At 33.9% G+C, this 14661-nt stretch overlaps 1 protein-coding gene across 7 annotated transcripts in view; it reads left to right on the forward strand.

Annotated features, from left to right (window-relative positions):
* LOC100119221 (multiple ankyrin repeats single KH domain) overlaps positions 1–14661 on the forward strand; it is a 490846-nt gene that overhangs the window by 40414 nt on the left and 435771 nt on the right. For 6 of the 7 annotated variants that reach the window (XM_031930209.2, XM_031930213.2, XM_031930215.2 and 3 more), the window contains one exon: positions 7626–7773. The exons of the other annotated variant lie outside the window; for it this stretch is intronic. In XM_031930209.2, coding sequence (XP_031786069.1) covers positions 7626–7773 — 148 coding nt within the window. The remainder of the gene's footprint in view (positions 1–7625; positions 7774–14661) is intronic. 7 annotated transcript variants of the gene reach the window in all.

Below are 14661 nucleotides of genomic sequence, written 5' to 3' on the forward strand. Positions count from 1 at the left end.
TTGATTAGCCGCTGTGAAATCACTGACGATTTTGAAAAAATATACTGTAACAAACGTTTATATTATATGTTATAGCTTTAAAATGAAAGTTATTCGATAATAGAGCATTTGTCTAAGACGGTGCAATAATGGACTACTTAGGTCACGGATAGGTGTGACTTAAACGCGTGTTAAATGTGATGTAATATTTTAAAAATAATACCGAAAGGATTAGATTTTATTTACGACGGACAAAACATCAGAGAAATAGGACTAAATTTGACGCCAAGACACAACTACATCACTATAGACGATAAATGGGAAATTGCGAAATGTTCGTCATGGTAACGGTCATAGTTTTTTAGATGTTCTTTGGATCGAGATCTGACGATGAGACGAATTAACTTAAAAAAGGCGTGATATAATATAGATGTTGATGTCATGTTAATTGAACTGCTTCGATTGGTTGTTAGAGTCATACAACAGATATATGACATTGTGACTGTTTAAACCCGGTTTTCAAATATACCTAACACGGGATCTGTTGCCATATTATGGCGCGTTTATCAAAGTTACTATTGTTGATAAAGGTTGGATCAATAAACAACAACTTGAGGTTTAATTATTGTTTAAGTATATTGTAAAAGGCTTGAGAGCCTAGTCGGCGGCACGTCTGCTCACATCGGAGTCTTACAGGCAAGAGAGAGAGTGTATAGTACAGTACAGCATAGTCTGCTCTACACACGGAATATGATATAGTACGTAATAGGCGATTAGAGTATAGCGCGAGACATGCGCGGTTCGTCAGCTCTCGCGTGAGCTCGTCTCAATGCACAAAATCGCAGTTGACCAATAGATGGCGCGACGTGTACCATTTTGGTACTAATAATCAAGATTATAATACTTACTATATTACAACAACTATGTCAGTTCTGTCTATTTATTACTTAATACTATACTTGCCATCGGGGCGCTATCGCACCTCTTGATAAATTTAATTGTAAACTAATATAAATATTTAAGTTACTAACATTGAAGTCTTTAATTCAAGTTAAATATAATATTAAGATAATTTTAAGTTAACAAGTTGAAAAAAATATTAAATGAAAAAATATATTAATGTATATATTTTATTTTTTTAAATGCCATTTATTGTTTTTTATTATTAAATATAATTTGTCTTGATAAAAATGGTATATTTTATACCTAAGACGAAAATTACTGGTAAAATTTTCACTTGTCCAGTTTTTTAGGTTGTTTGACAATAACCAATTCTCTTCGTGTATTTTACACGACGAAAACTAGGTTAAATTGGCCTGTAATTTAGGTTACACATTTCTTACTGCTATATAACACATTCTACACTTATTATTATAGCGAATAGCGAAACAGGGTTTATGATACGATGCACTATAAGTATATAACAAATATACCGAAAAAAAATTTCACTTCCTTTAGATGATGTTTAGGTGTCAGGATGATCCTGAGGTTAATCCATTATAGTTATGGTAAATTATATATGGTGCTACCTTTAAATTACACCAAGTATGACCGCCAAAAAACCTCGTCTTGAATCATAAGCATATTATTAGCGTTAAAATTTCAGGAAGATAAAAATTCCAAGAAGTCCCTGAAAAATCCGGAAAGTGCTTTATTTCATCTTTACATTAAAATCTAGCAATATTGGTGCACTGAAGAAAGAAAATAAAACGGTAGGAATATGCTTAGATGTTAGGACTCATGTGACAGTTACAAAATTTTTAATTAGAATTGGAGGAATTTGAATAAATTGAACTTGAAATGACATTTTGGATAGAAATTTAAGCAAATTAATATTATGTAGATGTAGAAGATGCAGATTGAATATTACAAGAAGTGTTATACAGAATTATTTATACTGTAAAATGATCTGATAAAAACTTAATTTGGATGACAAAAAATTAGACAGTATTTGCATTTAAAATTTTTTTAAGGGAACACAACACTTTTAATCCGTGAAAAAAAGATTCACAAGGAAAAATTACAAAATTAAAGAAAATAATTTGATATATTTTAGTGATACTTGGTAATAAAACCCTAAAATTTACCAAGCTAAAACATGAATTTCCCCTACTCACCCATTGTAGCACTCGGCGCAATGTTTTGTGAATTTTTTCACTGTCCGTAGGATTCCAGGTGAACAAGTGGTTCTTCTGGGATAAAATTTTAGGAGGACACATTGTACACTTGTAATTTTGGTACGAATGCAGGGATTATTATTTTAACGAATAGAAAATGTTTGTCGATAAAAATAATGGGATGTGTACCTTTTTTCCGCTTATTATGCCACCTTTTGTGTATAAAACAGTTTCTAAATATCTTTCCGATCTTTGTACAATCTTTTTTGTAACTTTTCTCAAGTTTGTTTGTTAAGTTTTCTTACTCCGTCGTCTAGCACTTAATCCGGATCATCAGAGAATTGTTACGGTAATTCTATTTCAGGTCCTATATCGAGTTTTTCTCGTATGAGACCCTTTTTTCATACCTCTTCATTCTCTCTTCAAATTTCCTACTAGCTTTTTTAATTTCCTTATAGCTTAGTATGATTTTATTTCATACATACTCAATCGATTCATTCTCTGGGTTGGTTTCAGTGCGTGATGGTACTACTGGACTCCCATTAATTTTGATATTTCTTATTGTTCTATTTTGACCATTTGTGAACGAAATCGTTGTCTTTGCTTTTCTCCTCTATTTCTGTGTAGCTTGAATCGGCATGTTCTATTTGTATTCCACTGTACCTCGCGTCAGGTAATTCAGTGTCAGTAGGTAAATTTTTGCTTTCTGACTAACTGTGACTGGGGTTTGACTCAAGTTTTTTTGCAGGAGGCTGTACGGTCCTTTATCAGTCGAGCGATTACGTTGATTTTTTCTTCTTAGTTGTTTTCAAGTGTGCTTTTTGCTTTTTGTATTAAACTATTTGGCTTCCTACTTTTGCAGTTTTTCTTCTTGTCCTCTGAGCTAATACGCTGTGCTCTAACTTTGATGCAGTTTTGTTAGTTTTTGAACCTATTGGTCTACTACCTCGACTTTCAACACTTTATTGGTTTCATTGACATATTAGGGTTTATAACATTTGGCTTAGGATTATGTTTATTTTCATAACCTAGCAATAATCTAGTACGCTCAAGGCAGCAGCAACGTGCACGCGCTGATTGAAACTTAGTGAATGCGTTAAAAGATCTATGAAAGATAGACGAATAAAGAATGTTGCTTTTAAAGGTGCAAGAGTATTGTCTAGCAGGAAAACCTGTGGGTTTAAGAACAAGCAGTATAGTTGGTTTAGCAAGCTTTGTCAGTGCCGAGAGCTTAGACAGTAGCTCATCAATCAAACAAATCGCACTTGTGCAGAGCTCGCTCAGACTACGCCACATAAAAAAAGCATGCATACATACATACGAAAGGACTAAAAGAAAACATGGGGAAGTTAATTACTACCTCACGCAGTTCTTGAGCGGACGTGGATACTTTCAAACTAAAATACCGACCAGACTGCTTAAGATATCAACGATAGCGGAAGAAACTAGAAGTCTTATTTCAGACCAGAATGTCCCCAGAGTCACTTATGACAGCTATGCTGACATCGGAGGACGGACGTGATGCAGAAAAAGCAACTATACAGCAGTAATCCTCAAGAAGGTTAGAACAGACAGAAAATCTTTGAAACTAACTGGTATTATAAACAATCGAAAGAAAGAGATAAAGGTGCTATATAATGATAACTAAATCCAAAATTTTAAATTGATCATTACCTTTTTGCTGCAGTTACCGCGTCACGTAGAAAAACGACTTTTTCCAGTTGATAATGTTTTTTCAGGATTTTGCCCATGAAATGACTCAAAATTAAAGTGAAGTATAGTCCTCATAATTTTCAATAATCATGTTTTCTTTTTAGAAAGATTTAGCGGTTAGTTTTTGAGTTAAAACAATTTTAAAAAATTGCGCTTCATGGTGCACGAGTTTTCTTATTTCTGCTCTCAGCGTAGGTTTTCTCTTTGTGAGACAATACGCTGAGTTTTTTCTGCATCACAAGCTTCGGCCAGAACATATGTGAAAACAATTAGCGCGTCGTATTTTTTCCAGCTATTGTTAATCTTGCATTTTAGACCGCGTGAAGCGGTCTGTAATGCATGAGTCGTAGAGAAGAGAACTTTTACATTATGAAATATGTAAGTTAGAATCACCAATTTTTTAATCGAATTTATGTCTTTTCCTCAAAGGAAAAGTGCATTAACTCTAATTCGAATCTCGAGTAGGCACATCTGGGAAGTATAAGGTCAACTTGAGCGTGTGGACAAGTCCTGCGTATTCAAGTCGAGCTGAGCGGCATGAATGTTTTGGGCTCAAGTTTTATGACGGTTCGAATTAACACGAGGACAGCTTCAACGCTAGGGGTTAAAGTACTCTGCTTTTTCTTAAAGATTTTTTTGTATGGAAAAGTGTGAAAAGGAAAAACTGATTTTCTAGCAATCGAAGACAATCGGCGACTAGCAGCGGCGTCTTTTGTGGGTGAGGGTAAAGATGTTGAAAAATAAAGATTTGAAATGATAAAATTACGAATTGATTAATAACGAAAGGTAAAATTTTACGTCCCAAAATATTAAAAAGGTGTAATTTTGGAAAACTATATTTTGAGATTACTAAAAATGGACCTTTCGCAATATTTCAATTCAATATTTATGTTTTATAAAGTTTGCTTCCTCCTAGAGGAAACTTTGTAATAGTAAAATTTTAGGTTTTGTTAAAACTTTGTAGAAACGCATTTGAACGTATTAGAGTTCGAATCATCCGTTTTAAGAAAATGTTCGTGCGGATGGATGTGTGTGTGTATGTACGTATACCGTCATAATTCTGGAACCACGCGACCGATCGTAATAAAACTGGACATGCATATATGTTTACTACTTTTCATTCGTATTCAAGTTGTTTGTGTTTTGTTTATTTGTTGTGTTCAAATTATTTTTTATTTTGTGTATTTTCGTTTTAACTTTTCTAGTGAATCACTCACGAATACTTTACGATTATTTACATTTATGTTTACAGCTTGCTTCATTTTGCAATCCTCTTTGCAGTGAAAACAGCTTGGTTCCATCTAGTATTGAGCCATGCTCTGACCTGTTTTTCCGCACTTGAAGTACATTTAATTTTAGCTGTTTATTATTTCTATACAGAAGTAGTACCCTATCTTGTTTTGTTTTATGGGAAATATTTCGATAACGATATTTGTGAGGGAGAAATAGAGAATTTTCTTTTGAATTTCTGTTAGATTTCTGTGACACCGTGTAAACTCTACACAAAAACAATTTCACACACTAAAATAATATTGTACACAATAATACTTTAGTAGATATACACATAAATATTGTACACGAATATTCGCTGTACAAAATTTCCCTACATGCATTTTAGAGTATTTTACTACACCAGTAAACACTACGAATCGTGTAACCAATTGTTATAAATTGTTGCAACAATAGATAATACAATGTGTATAGTGTTGACTGATGTAGTAGCATGATCTAAAATGCTTGTAGAGAAATTTTTACAGTAAATATTTATGCACAATTTTTATGTGTACAGAATATGCGTGGACAGTTATTTTTTTGTAGTGCGTAGGGCTTTTTTGTGCAAAGTTAACGCGGTGTCTTTTTTGTAAGTTTTGAATCTTGAAATAAACCATAAAACGTTTTTAAAATACAGGGTGAGTCATTTTAATCTTTAATATCAATTATCTCGTTGGCAAAGCATGCCAGCGAAAAAAGTTTCGGGTAAAAGTTTTAGGATTTTTCCCTGGCTATCTGATGATGACCTTGACAATGTCATTGAGCGTGACCTTCAAGGTCATTTGAAGGTCAAGTCGATTTTTTTAAATAGAAACCCCTACTTTTGGCACCAGAAATGGAAAGAGCGGCACCAGAAATGGAAATTTTACGTTCGAACATGTGATTTTGGAAACAAATCATCTTTTGTGCGGAAATTACTTTTGACATCAGCCGAACCCAGGATGCACCATCGAGGAGGTTATGTGGTGTATAATATAATGTGGTGGTGCTCCATCTAATTGGATCCACATTCTTAGCCTTGTGGCTAGGTCTACATTTTCTAGTAATTCAGGTAAAATGTCTCGAAGTAATCTCAAAAAGTTTACCCCATTCACGTTCTCTTCAAAGAAATAAGGACCAATCAAATAGCCATTGATGATTCCACACCAACCATAACACTCCAGCGGTGTTGATTGTCTATGGGCCTGAACCAATGAGGATTTTCATCTGACCAATAATGGCAATTATGTCTATTCAATTCTCCAGTGTTTCTGAATGTTGATTCATCTGCAAAAAGAACGTGCCTGAAAAAGTCTTGATCTTGTTGAATCATTCGTATTGCCCATCGACAAAAACGTACTCGCAAAATCATATCATTTGGAGTTAACTGTTGTGTTAATGTTATGTGATAGAATGGTAATAACACGAGGATCGTTTTCGTCGTATTCATGATGACGGCGTTGACGAACAAAAGCTCCATTTCGAGCTCTCTGAGTTAAGGTTTGAATACTAACATTACTTGGGTGTCTCCTATTGGGATAGCGTTCAGCATAAAGTCTGGCAGCTGCTGCATAATTATTTCGACTTTCTCCCAAAATCATGATCATATCAACGATTTCGTTGGGACCATAATCAGCCATGATCAAAATCAAAATAATTTGTTACAGACCAGTAAACAGGGAAACAGATTTTCAATAATTTTTATCGATTTACAAGAAGTAAAAAACACGATTAAGCTTTTCTGCACTAATTTGCTATCTACATAACTGTTAAGAGTAGTTCACTCTCAAAAATTGACACTAATACAAAATAATGGAATGACTTAACTACATCAAGAATTTTGAAAATTGACACTAATACAAAATAATGGAATGACTTTGAAAATTTTTGAAAACTGAAAAAATTACGAAAATTTTAGAAAATATTGAAAATTTCTGGAAATATTGAAAATTTTTTCATTTTTGAACGCATGTCACTCTCTTTTCATTTATGGGGCTAAAAGTAGGGGTTTCCATTTCAAAAAATCAACTTGACCTTGAAATGCCCTTGCAGATCCTGTTTAACGACAGGGTCAAGATGACCATTCGTCAGCCGGGGAGAAAACTGAAAACTTTTGTGGGTAACATTTTCTCCTTGAATGCATTCGAGTTCAGCTAACCAGTTGTACTGTTATCGGCATGACCAATGACCTTGACCATTGAATTCAAGGTCAAGGCAAGGTCATATTCAAACGTAAAATTTCCCGCTCTTTCCATTTCTGGAGCCAAAAGTAGGCGTTTCTATTTGAAAAAATCGACTTGACCTTCAAATGACCTTGAAGGTCACGCTCAATGACATTGTCAAGGTCATCATCAGATAGCCAGGGAAAAATCCTAAAACTTTTATCCGAAACATTTTTCGCTGGCATGCTTTGCCAACGAGATAATTGAGATTAAAGATTAAAATGACTCACCCTGTATATTAAAATTATAAAATTTGTGATCAATTTTAAATTTATATTTATCGATTAGTGTAATTCATTGATTAGTAAAAACAATTGTGCAATAATACTTTTGTATATTTTAGGTCTTACTAGCTATGAACGCGAACGTAGAAGATAGAGGAATCAAAGGAGATTGTACTCCTTTGATGGAAGCTGCTAGTGCTGGACATGTAGATATAGTAAGCCTGCTTATTGCGCATGGAGCTGATGTAAATGCTCAATCCACATCAGGTAAATTAATAGAATATGATAGTAGAATTTAGCTACCATTAACAAATTGCATCTTTAAATACTAGGAAGAAAATTCGGCTTTGATTAGCGAGGTTAATGCTCGTAAATCACCATTTTTGTTTCTTTACAGCCACTTTCCTCTTTTAACGCCGTGCTTTTTTTATAATTGCTTAGGCCAACCCTTCATTCGCAAGGGATTCGAAGGAGTAAGAAAGAACAAACAAACATTATTTAACCCCTGGTAGAAAATTGATCCTTTTTCTGTTCCGAATTTCTTAGAATAAGGTATTATTAAAAATTTATTTTAGAGGATTCCAATGGCGCAGTGTGTTATTTTTTTTATTACTTATCCCTTGGTGCACATTATAGTTTTCTTTACTGTAAAATAATATTTAATCATACTTGCCTAAAGTTCCGTTCTAATCCATGGCTAATCCATGGCTTAATTTTTTGTGACCTATTCGAGTTGGCTGTTGACTAAGTATCAGTTATTACCAGTACCGTACCATCTCTACCGACCCTAAAAGGGTAATCACCGACAACATTTGTTTCCGGTAGAATACTGCAAGTATAGCTTGCGAGTTTGATATTTAATTAGCGCAAGATACAAACCTGGAATAGAAAAACATCTGAGGATCTATACGCTCACTCTAAACCCTAACATTTCTATTATACAACAAACCAAACTTATTACTAGCAGCTTTTTCTATCGTTCAAACACGTTAGTCATAAATAACATCCGCGACGTCGCCAATGCCGTTGATAGAGGGATTCTCGATGTTCGGTTCACAACGTTCCAGCTCAACAAAATCTAAAAGATTTAAAACTGCTGCCTAGTTCTTGGCACTTAGCTTCCTTTTAATTGGCTTTTTTTCCCATACCTCGGCCAAAATACGTTATTATTCTCCGATCGCAGACGGTAAAAACAAGGCATTATTCGCGAGTATTATTGCGCGCAGAGGATGTGCAGTCGTTTGGCGCATGCGCACTTTAACTTACTGCTCTATTCGCAAGAGGTTCATTCGTGAAAGTGAACGGTTCTGTGTACACGCCACACAAAGTGCCCGTCATACTGAGAAACACGAGATCTGAGCGTATTTACTTTGGAAGGCTTCGTCGAATAGCAGCGTAAGTAAATTTACATTTCTCTTTTATATCGTACACGTAGAAAGACGATGACATTTCTCTGAATTTTCAGTGAAACGCATCGAACTATCGGCAGTATTTGCCCGTGGGCTGTCGATCGGCGCGCACTGTAGTAGACTATTAATTGATTAACTTATTAAATGAAATATAAATGCTTGATTGATATTTTAATATTTGTTTTCTATCACGGAAATATATCAAACTTTACAATATATGATTCATTTCGCGCTCATATAAATTTCAAAATTGCCGCGGTTTCGTCGCCAACTTCCTTTTGAAATTTTAAGGTTATGTCTCAACTCAGTTCGTGTCAACCTTCACATCATGTTTCTTTTTGTAACAATAATAATATTTACAATATAGAATATTATAAATACACAAATTTTAATTTGATATGTATTATAGTATTATATTACATTTTTAATATTAGAAACAATTTTAGAAATCAAAAACAAATCAAAAAATTCTAACGATACTATTGACGCATGTGCACTACATGAGCTAATCATATTGACGCATTCTTGGCTTCACTTCATCCGGTCATGACTTTTTTATATAGGGATTTAGAATATGGCAAGTACGATGAATAATTCATCTAATTATGAATCAGAATCAGAGTATAATAAAGATGTGGAAGCCTTGATTAGGAACTTGGAAGCAGAAAGTAATGTTATCTTCGATAATCGTTTACCTAAGAAGTCGTGCGAAGTGTACGAAAATGTTTACAAAACATTTATGCAGTGGCATCAACAGCACAAAGCCACTTCATTTCCTGAGGATATTTTGGTAGTATATTCTAACGATCGAACTATCAAAAAAATACAAACCTACTAGTCTATGGGCAAAGTGGTCAATGCCACGTGCAATCCTAAACCTTAGAAATAAAATTGTCATTAGTAAATATATAAATTTAAAAACTTTCCCCAAGAATTATGCCAAGGGATATAAGCCAAAGAAAACCAATCCTTTCACTTTAAATCAAATAAAATCTATTTTGTAAAAAGCTGATGATCATCTATATCTAGTTCTAAAGGTATTTATACATATTTTATCAACACTTAATAATAATTATTTACTATACAGGGTGTTTCATTTTAATCCGACCACGACAAAAAACCATGGAAAAACTAATTTTAACGAAAAATGACCTTAACAAAAGTTGAAGGGAGCAAAAGGGGCCATCTAATGACACCAACACCTTTGACCTTGAACTTGATTTTCAAGGTCATTTGAAGGTTATTGTATTTTTTTTAACGGGAACCCCTATTTTTGACCTCGGAATACGGAGCAGCGGAAAAAATTACGTCGGAAATGACATTTCAAGTTTGCCTTAGTGACCTCGAGAAGGTCAATTCAAGGTCAAATAAGAAGTATCAGCCTAAGATTGTTTTCCTTTCAATTTTTTCGTAGAATTATCATTTTGTTATTGTAATAAACATTAAGAGAATAATTGACTTAAAATGTGATTATGCTTTGCTGACTTCAAAGCCATTTTGTAAGGTCAAAAGTGCAAAAATGCAATATCAAATATTATGTGGAGTCCATATTTATATCCTAACTTTAGTGTTGCCCAGGAACAACGACGTGGACGTAATAGGATTGTGTTCCCTTTGGGGTGCTTGATTATAGTGAGTCTCCTTGCCTCTCACTTTTATTATGTACAGATTTGAATGTAGGTGCCCAAAGACACCACCATTTTTTTGGATTCTATTCAGTTCTTGGGATGTTTTCGTAAGCGAATTTTTATCCTATCTTTAGCGTTACTCAGGAACGACGTGGACAAAATTGGCTACTAATTTTCGTCTACTACTAATCATCGGCTACTAATCATCGAATTCTGCCTGAATTTATTGTTGAAATAAATAATTTATTTTGTAAAGATGATTTTTCATGTTGAATTTTCCCGCGACTCATTGTTGAAATAGACAATTTTTCTAATAAGAGATCTCTTTTCATATGAATTTATCCTCTACTCATTGTTACTTACACTTAGTATTCAATAGTTTACTAGTTATTGAATAGTATTTGATTAGCCAAACTAATCAAATATCATTTGTTTAACATGTTCTCTTTTTCATTCATTGACCTTTATTTTTTCTATTAAAATTTATTACTCATCGAAAGCTATCTAATTTGTTCAGTTTGGTAAAAACAAAATTTTTTATTGAACTTGTTATAAATTTTTAACAATGGCTGATTATCCAGTCGCTGAAAGGGTTGATATTTTATTGATTCTTGGTGAATCTAGACGTAATTATCAACAAGCTGTAGCCTTGTATCGAATTCGATATCCCGATAGAAGACATCCAAGTCATACAACCATTCGTGAGATTTACCGTAGAGCTCAACAAGGGCAACTAGCACGGGTTAGAGAACGTCGTAATTACAACGAAGATGTTCTTCGTGTAATGGTCGTTTTAGCAATGGTTCATTTGAATCCCCACGTTAGTACCCGTGAAATTCAAAGGCAAAGTGGTATACCTATGGCTACTGCTTGGAGAATACTGAAAAGTCAACGTTATCATCCATATCATATTACTTTGACTCAGGATCTCACACCTGCTGATATGAGGTTAAGGCTACAGTTTTGCCAATGGGCACGACAAATGATTGCTAATGATCGTCACTTTTTTCAATACGTAATGTTTTCTGATGAAGCAAAATTCAAAAGCAATGGAGAGCTTAACCGACACAACTGTCATTATTGGTCGAATATTAATCCGCATTGGTACAGGCAGATAGATAACCAAAATCGTTGGAGTCTTGATGTTTGGTGTGGAATTGTTAACGGATACCTTGTAGGCCCATACTTTTTCGATGAAAATGTAAATGGCCATAATTTTTTACAGTTCCTGAGAGAACGTCTTCCAGTACTTCTTGAAGAAGTAGATTTATACACAAGGGAACACAATCCTATTACGTCCACGTCGTTGTTCCTGGGTAACGCTAAAGTTAGGATATAAATATGGACTTCACATAACATTTGATATTGCATTTTTGCACTTTTGACCTTACAAAATGGCTTTAAAGTCAGCAAAGCATAATCACATTTTAAGACAATTATTCTCTTAATGTTTATTACAATAACAAAATGATAATTCTACGAAAAAATTGAAAGGAAAACAATCTTAGGCTGATACTTCTTATTTGACCTTGAATTGACCTTCTCAAGGTCACTAAGGCAAACTTGAAATGTCATTTCCGACGTAATTTTTTCCGCTGCTCCGTATTCCGAGGTCAAAAATAGGGGTTCCCGTTAAAAAAATACAATAACCTTCAAATGACCTTGAAAATCAAGTTCAAGGTCAAAGGTGTTGGTGTCATTAGATGGCCCCTTTTGCTCCCTTCAACTTTTGTTAAGGTCATTTTTCGTTAAAATTAGTTTTTCCATGGTTTTTTGTCGTGGTCGGATTAAAATGAAACACCCTGTATATTTATCATCCATACGTACATTGTAGGGTATTGCTATATTCAGTATTCGTAGAAGATTGGGGTGGGGTGAACACACCGATGCACAGTGATTATTAAGGGGACACAACACTTAAATCCTGAAGAAAGATTAACTAGTAAAAATTACAAAATTAAAGTAAATTATTTGAAATTTTTTCAACTGATATTTGGTAATAAAAGCTTTAAATTTACCGTGCTAGAACATTAATTATTCCTGCTGGCCCATTGTGGCATTTGGTACAATGTTTTGTGAATTTTTTCACTGTCTCTAGAATTCCAAGTGAACGAGTGGTTTTTTTGGGCTCAAATTCAAGAAGAATACTGCATACACCTGTAGTTTTGGTATTAATGCAGAGATTTTGATTTGAATGCTTAGAAATTGTTAGACGATGAAAATACTGAATTTTTTTGCTTATTATGCTCCTTTTTGTGTATAAAACATTTTCTTAACATTCAAATTAAAATCCCTGCATTCGTACCAAAACTACAGGTGTACAAAGTATCCTCCTTGAAATTGAGCCGAACAGAACTACCCGTTCACTTGGAATCCTACGGACAGTGCACTAAAATCAGAAAAAAACACATTTTGAGAAAATCAACATTAAAGTTTATGATTATTGTTGAAAGCATAAATTGAATTAATACTTTGGCCACTGCGAGTCCAAAGCTAAAAGCACGAAATGCTAATACTGTTCTTCTACTATTTTCTCATACATGATTTTCAGCGCCAATTGTTTGGCATGAGATTACAGCATTTAACTGACCATATTCAATATCAGTACGTCAATTGTAAAACACTATCCCTAAACTCTTTACTTGACAAGTTGCACTTTTTGTTGGGTATAACTCAAAAGTTGCTCGAGCTCATGAAACAGAATATTGATATAATTCTTTTCCTGATCTTAGTGGCGCCTTGCGCTGCTGGAGTTTAAATTTTTTTTAAGTAGGTTGAAGGTCTGACTTTTTACTGGATTCATCCTAATAAGTTTCTCCAAAGAATCTTCTTATCCTCTTCTTGTTTCTCCCCAGAGAGTACTTTTTGCCAATGTGCGTACTCGCACACTTGTCTTGCACTCCAACGTGAACTCCACGTGCACACATTTCTTAACAATACTTCTAGCACTTGTCTGTTTGTAAAACTTTTAGAACATAACTAAATCACTCTACTGCTCTGCTTTTACAAATAGCACTACACTTTTTCAGGGTTATTGCTATAATCCAAAGACATTACACTTATTTTCACACATTCTGATAAACTTTATTAATATATCAGCTGTTTTTATGTATTTAGACATCAGCTGTGTTTACACAGTGTAAAACACATCCCAAGACTTAATCAACTGTGTTTTGAAATATTTGCCGTCTGCTAGCAGAACAGCAGAACGGTCGCTCTGTCCTTTTCCAACACGTATAAGAAGCGAAATTAAAAATGTATCTCAAAAAAACGCAAAAAAATTGAATCAATACGCTCAAATTTATTTACTAAAATACATACGCCGAGTATTATATACGTATATACTAAGCCAAAGAAAATACTGTTTTTCACATTTACAATGAAAATTCTTTTCAGATTCAATTTATAAAACTCATCATTAAAATTTTAAGTCGTATTAGACAAAAAATTAAAAATACGCAATTTTACGAAAAAATGGTAGAAATTTGGTTTTAGTATTTTGCTTATAACTTTGCGAGAATTTTTTTTCATGGGAGCGTGTTCTATGGAAAATTTCCTACAAAAAAAAGCAATAAAAAATCTATTTTTTTTTTTAAAGTGTTGTGTCTCCTTAAAGATAGGAAACTACATACCTTCGTAACTTTGTCATTGGTTCACCATAGTCCGATAAAGTAAAACACTATGCTGCCTTGAAATCTACAGACATAGCTACGAATAGATTTTGTGTAGTTTATCAGAAAGGAAAGTGCCATCGTCGGGTGATTTGAAAGAACAAAATGAGCGAGACACCGAATATTATTATGATCTGTTTTTGAATCTACCGGATCTCCAGAAGTATACTAGATACTCGTTTAGACGGTCAGGTGCAACTATACTGTCCAATTCAGGAGCAAATTTAGTTGCAGTAAAAGCTCTCGGTGGATGGAAATCTGATTCTGTTTCTCAGGGTTACATCGATAACTTGTTAGAGATGAAAGTAAAGATTTTTGATGATATAATTGGCAATGTGGTATGAAATATTAGAATTTTTTTAGGTCTAAAACATCAAAAATCAACATTTGATAAGCCAAATTCTTTAACCGTACAGCAAGTTCCTAGTACACAAAAGAAAAGACATC

The sequence above is a fragment of the Nasonia vitripennis genome (genome assembly GCF_009193385.2).
Source record: "Nasonia vitripennis strain AsymCx chromosome 4 unlocalized genomic scaffold, Nvit_psr_1.1 chr4_random0010, whole genome shotgun sequence".
NCBI classification, from domain to species: domain Eukaryota; kingdom Metazoa; phylum Arthropoda; class Insecta; order Hymenoptera; family Pteromalidae; genus Nasonia; species Nasonia vitripennis.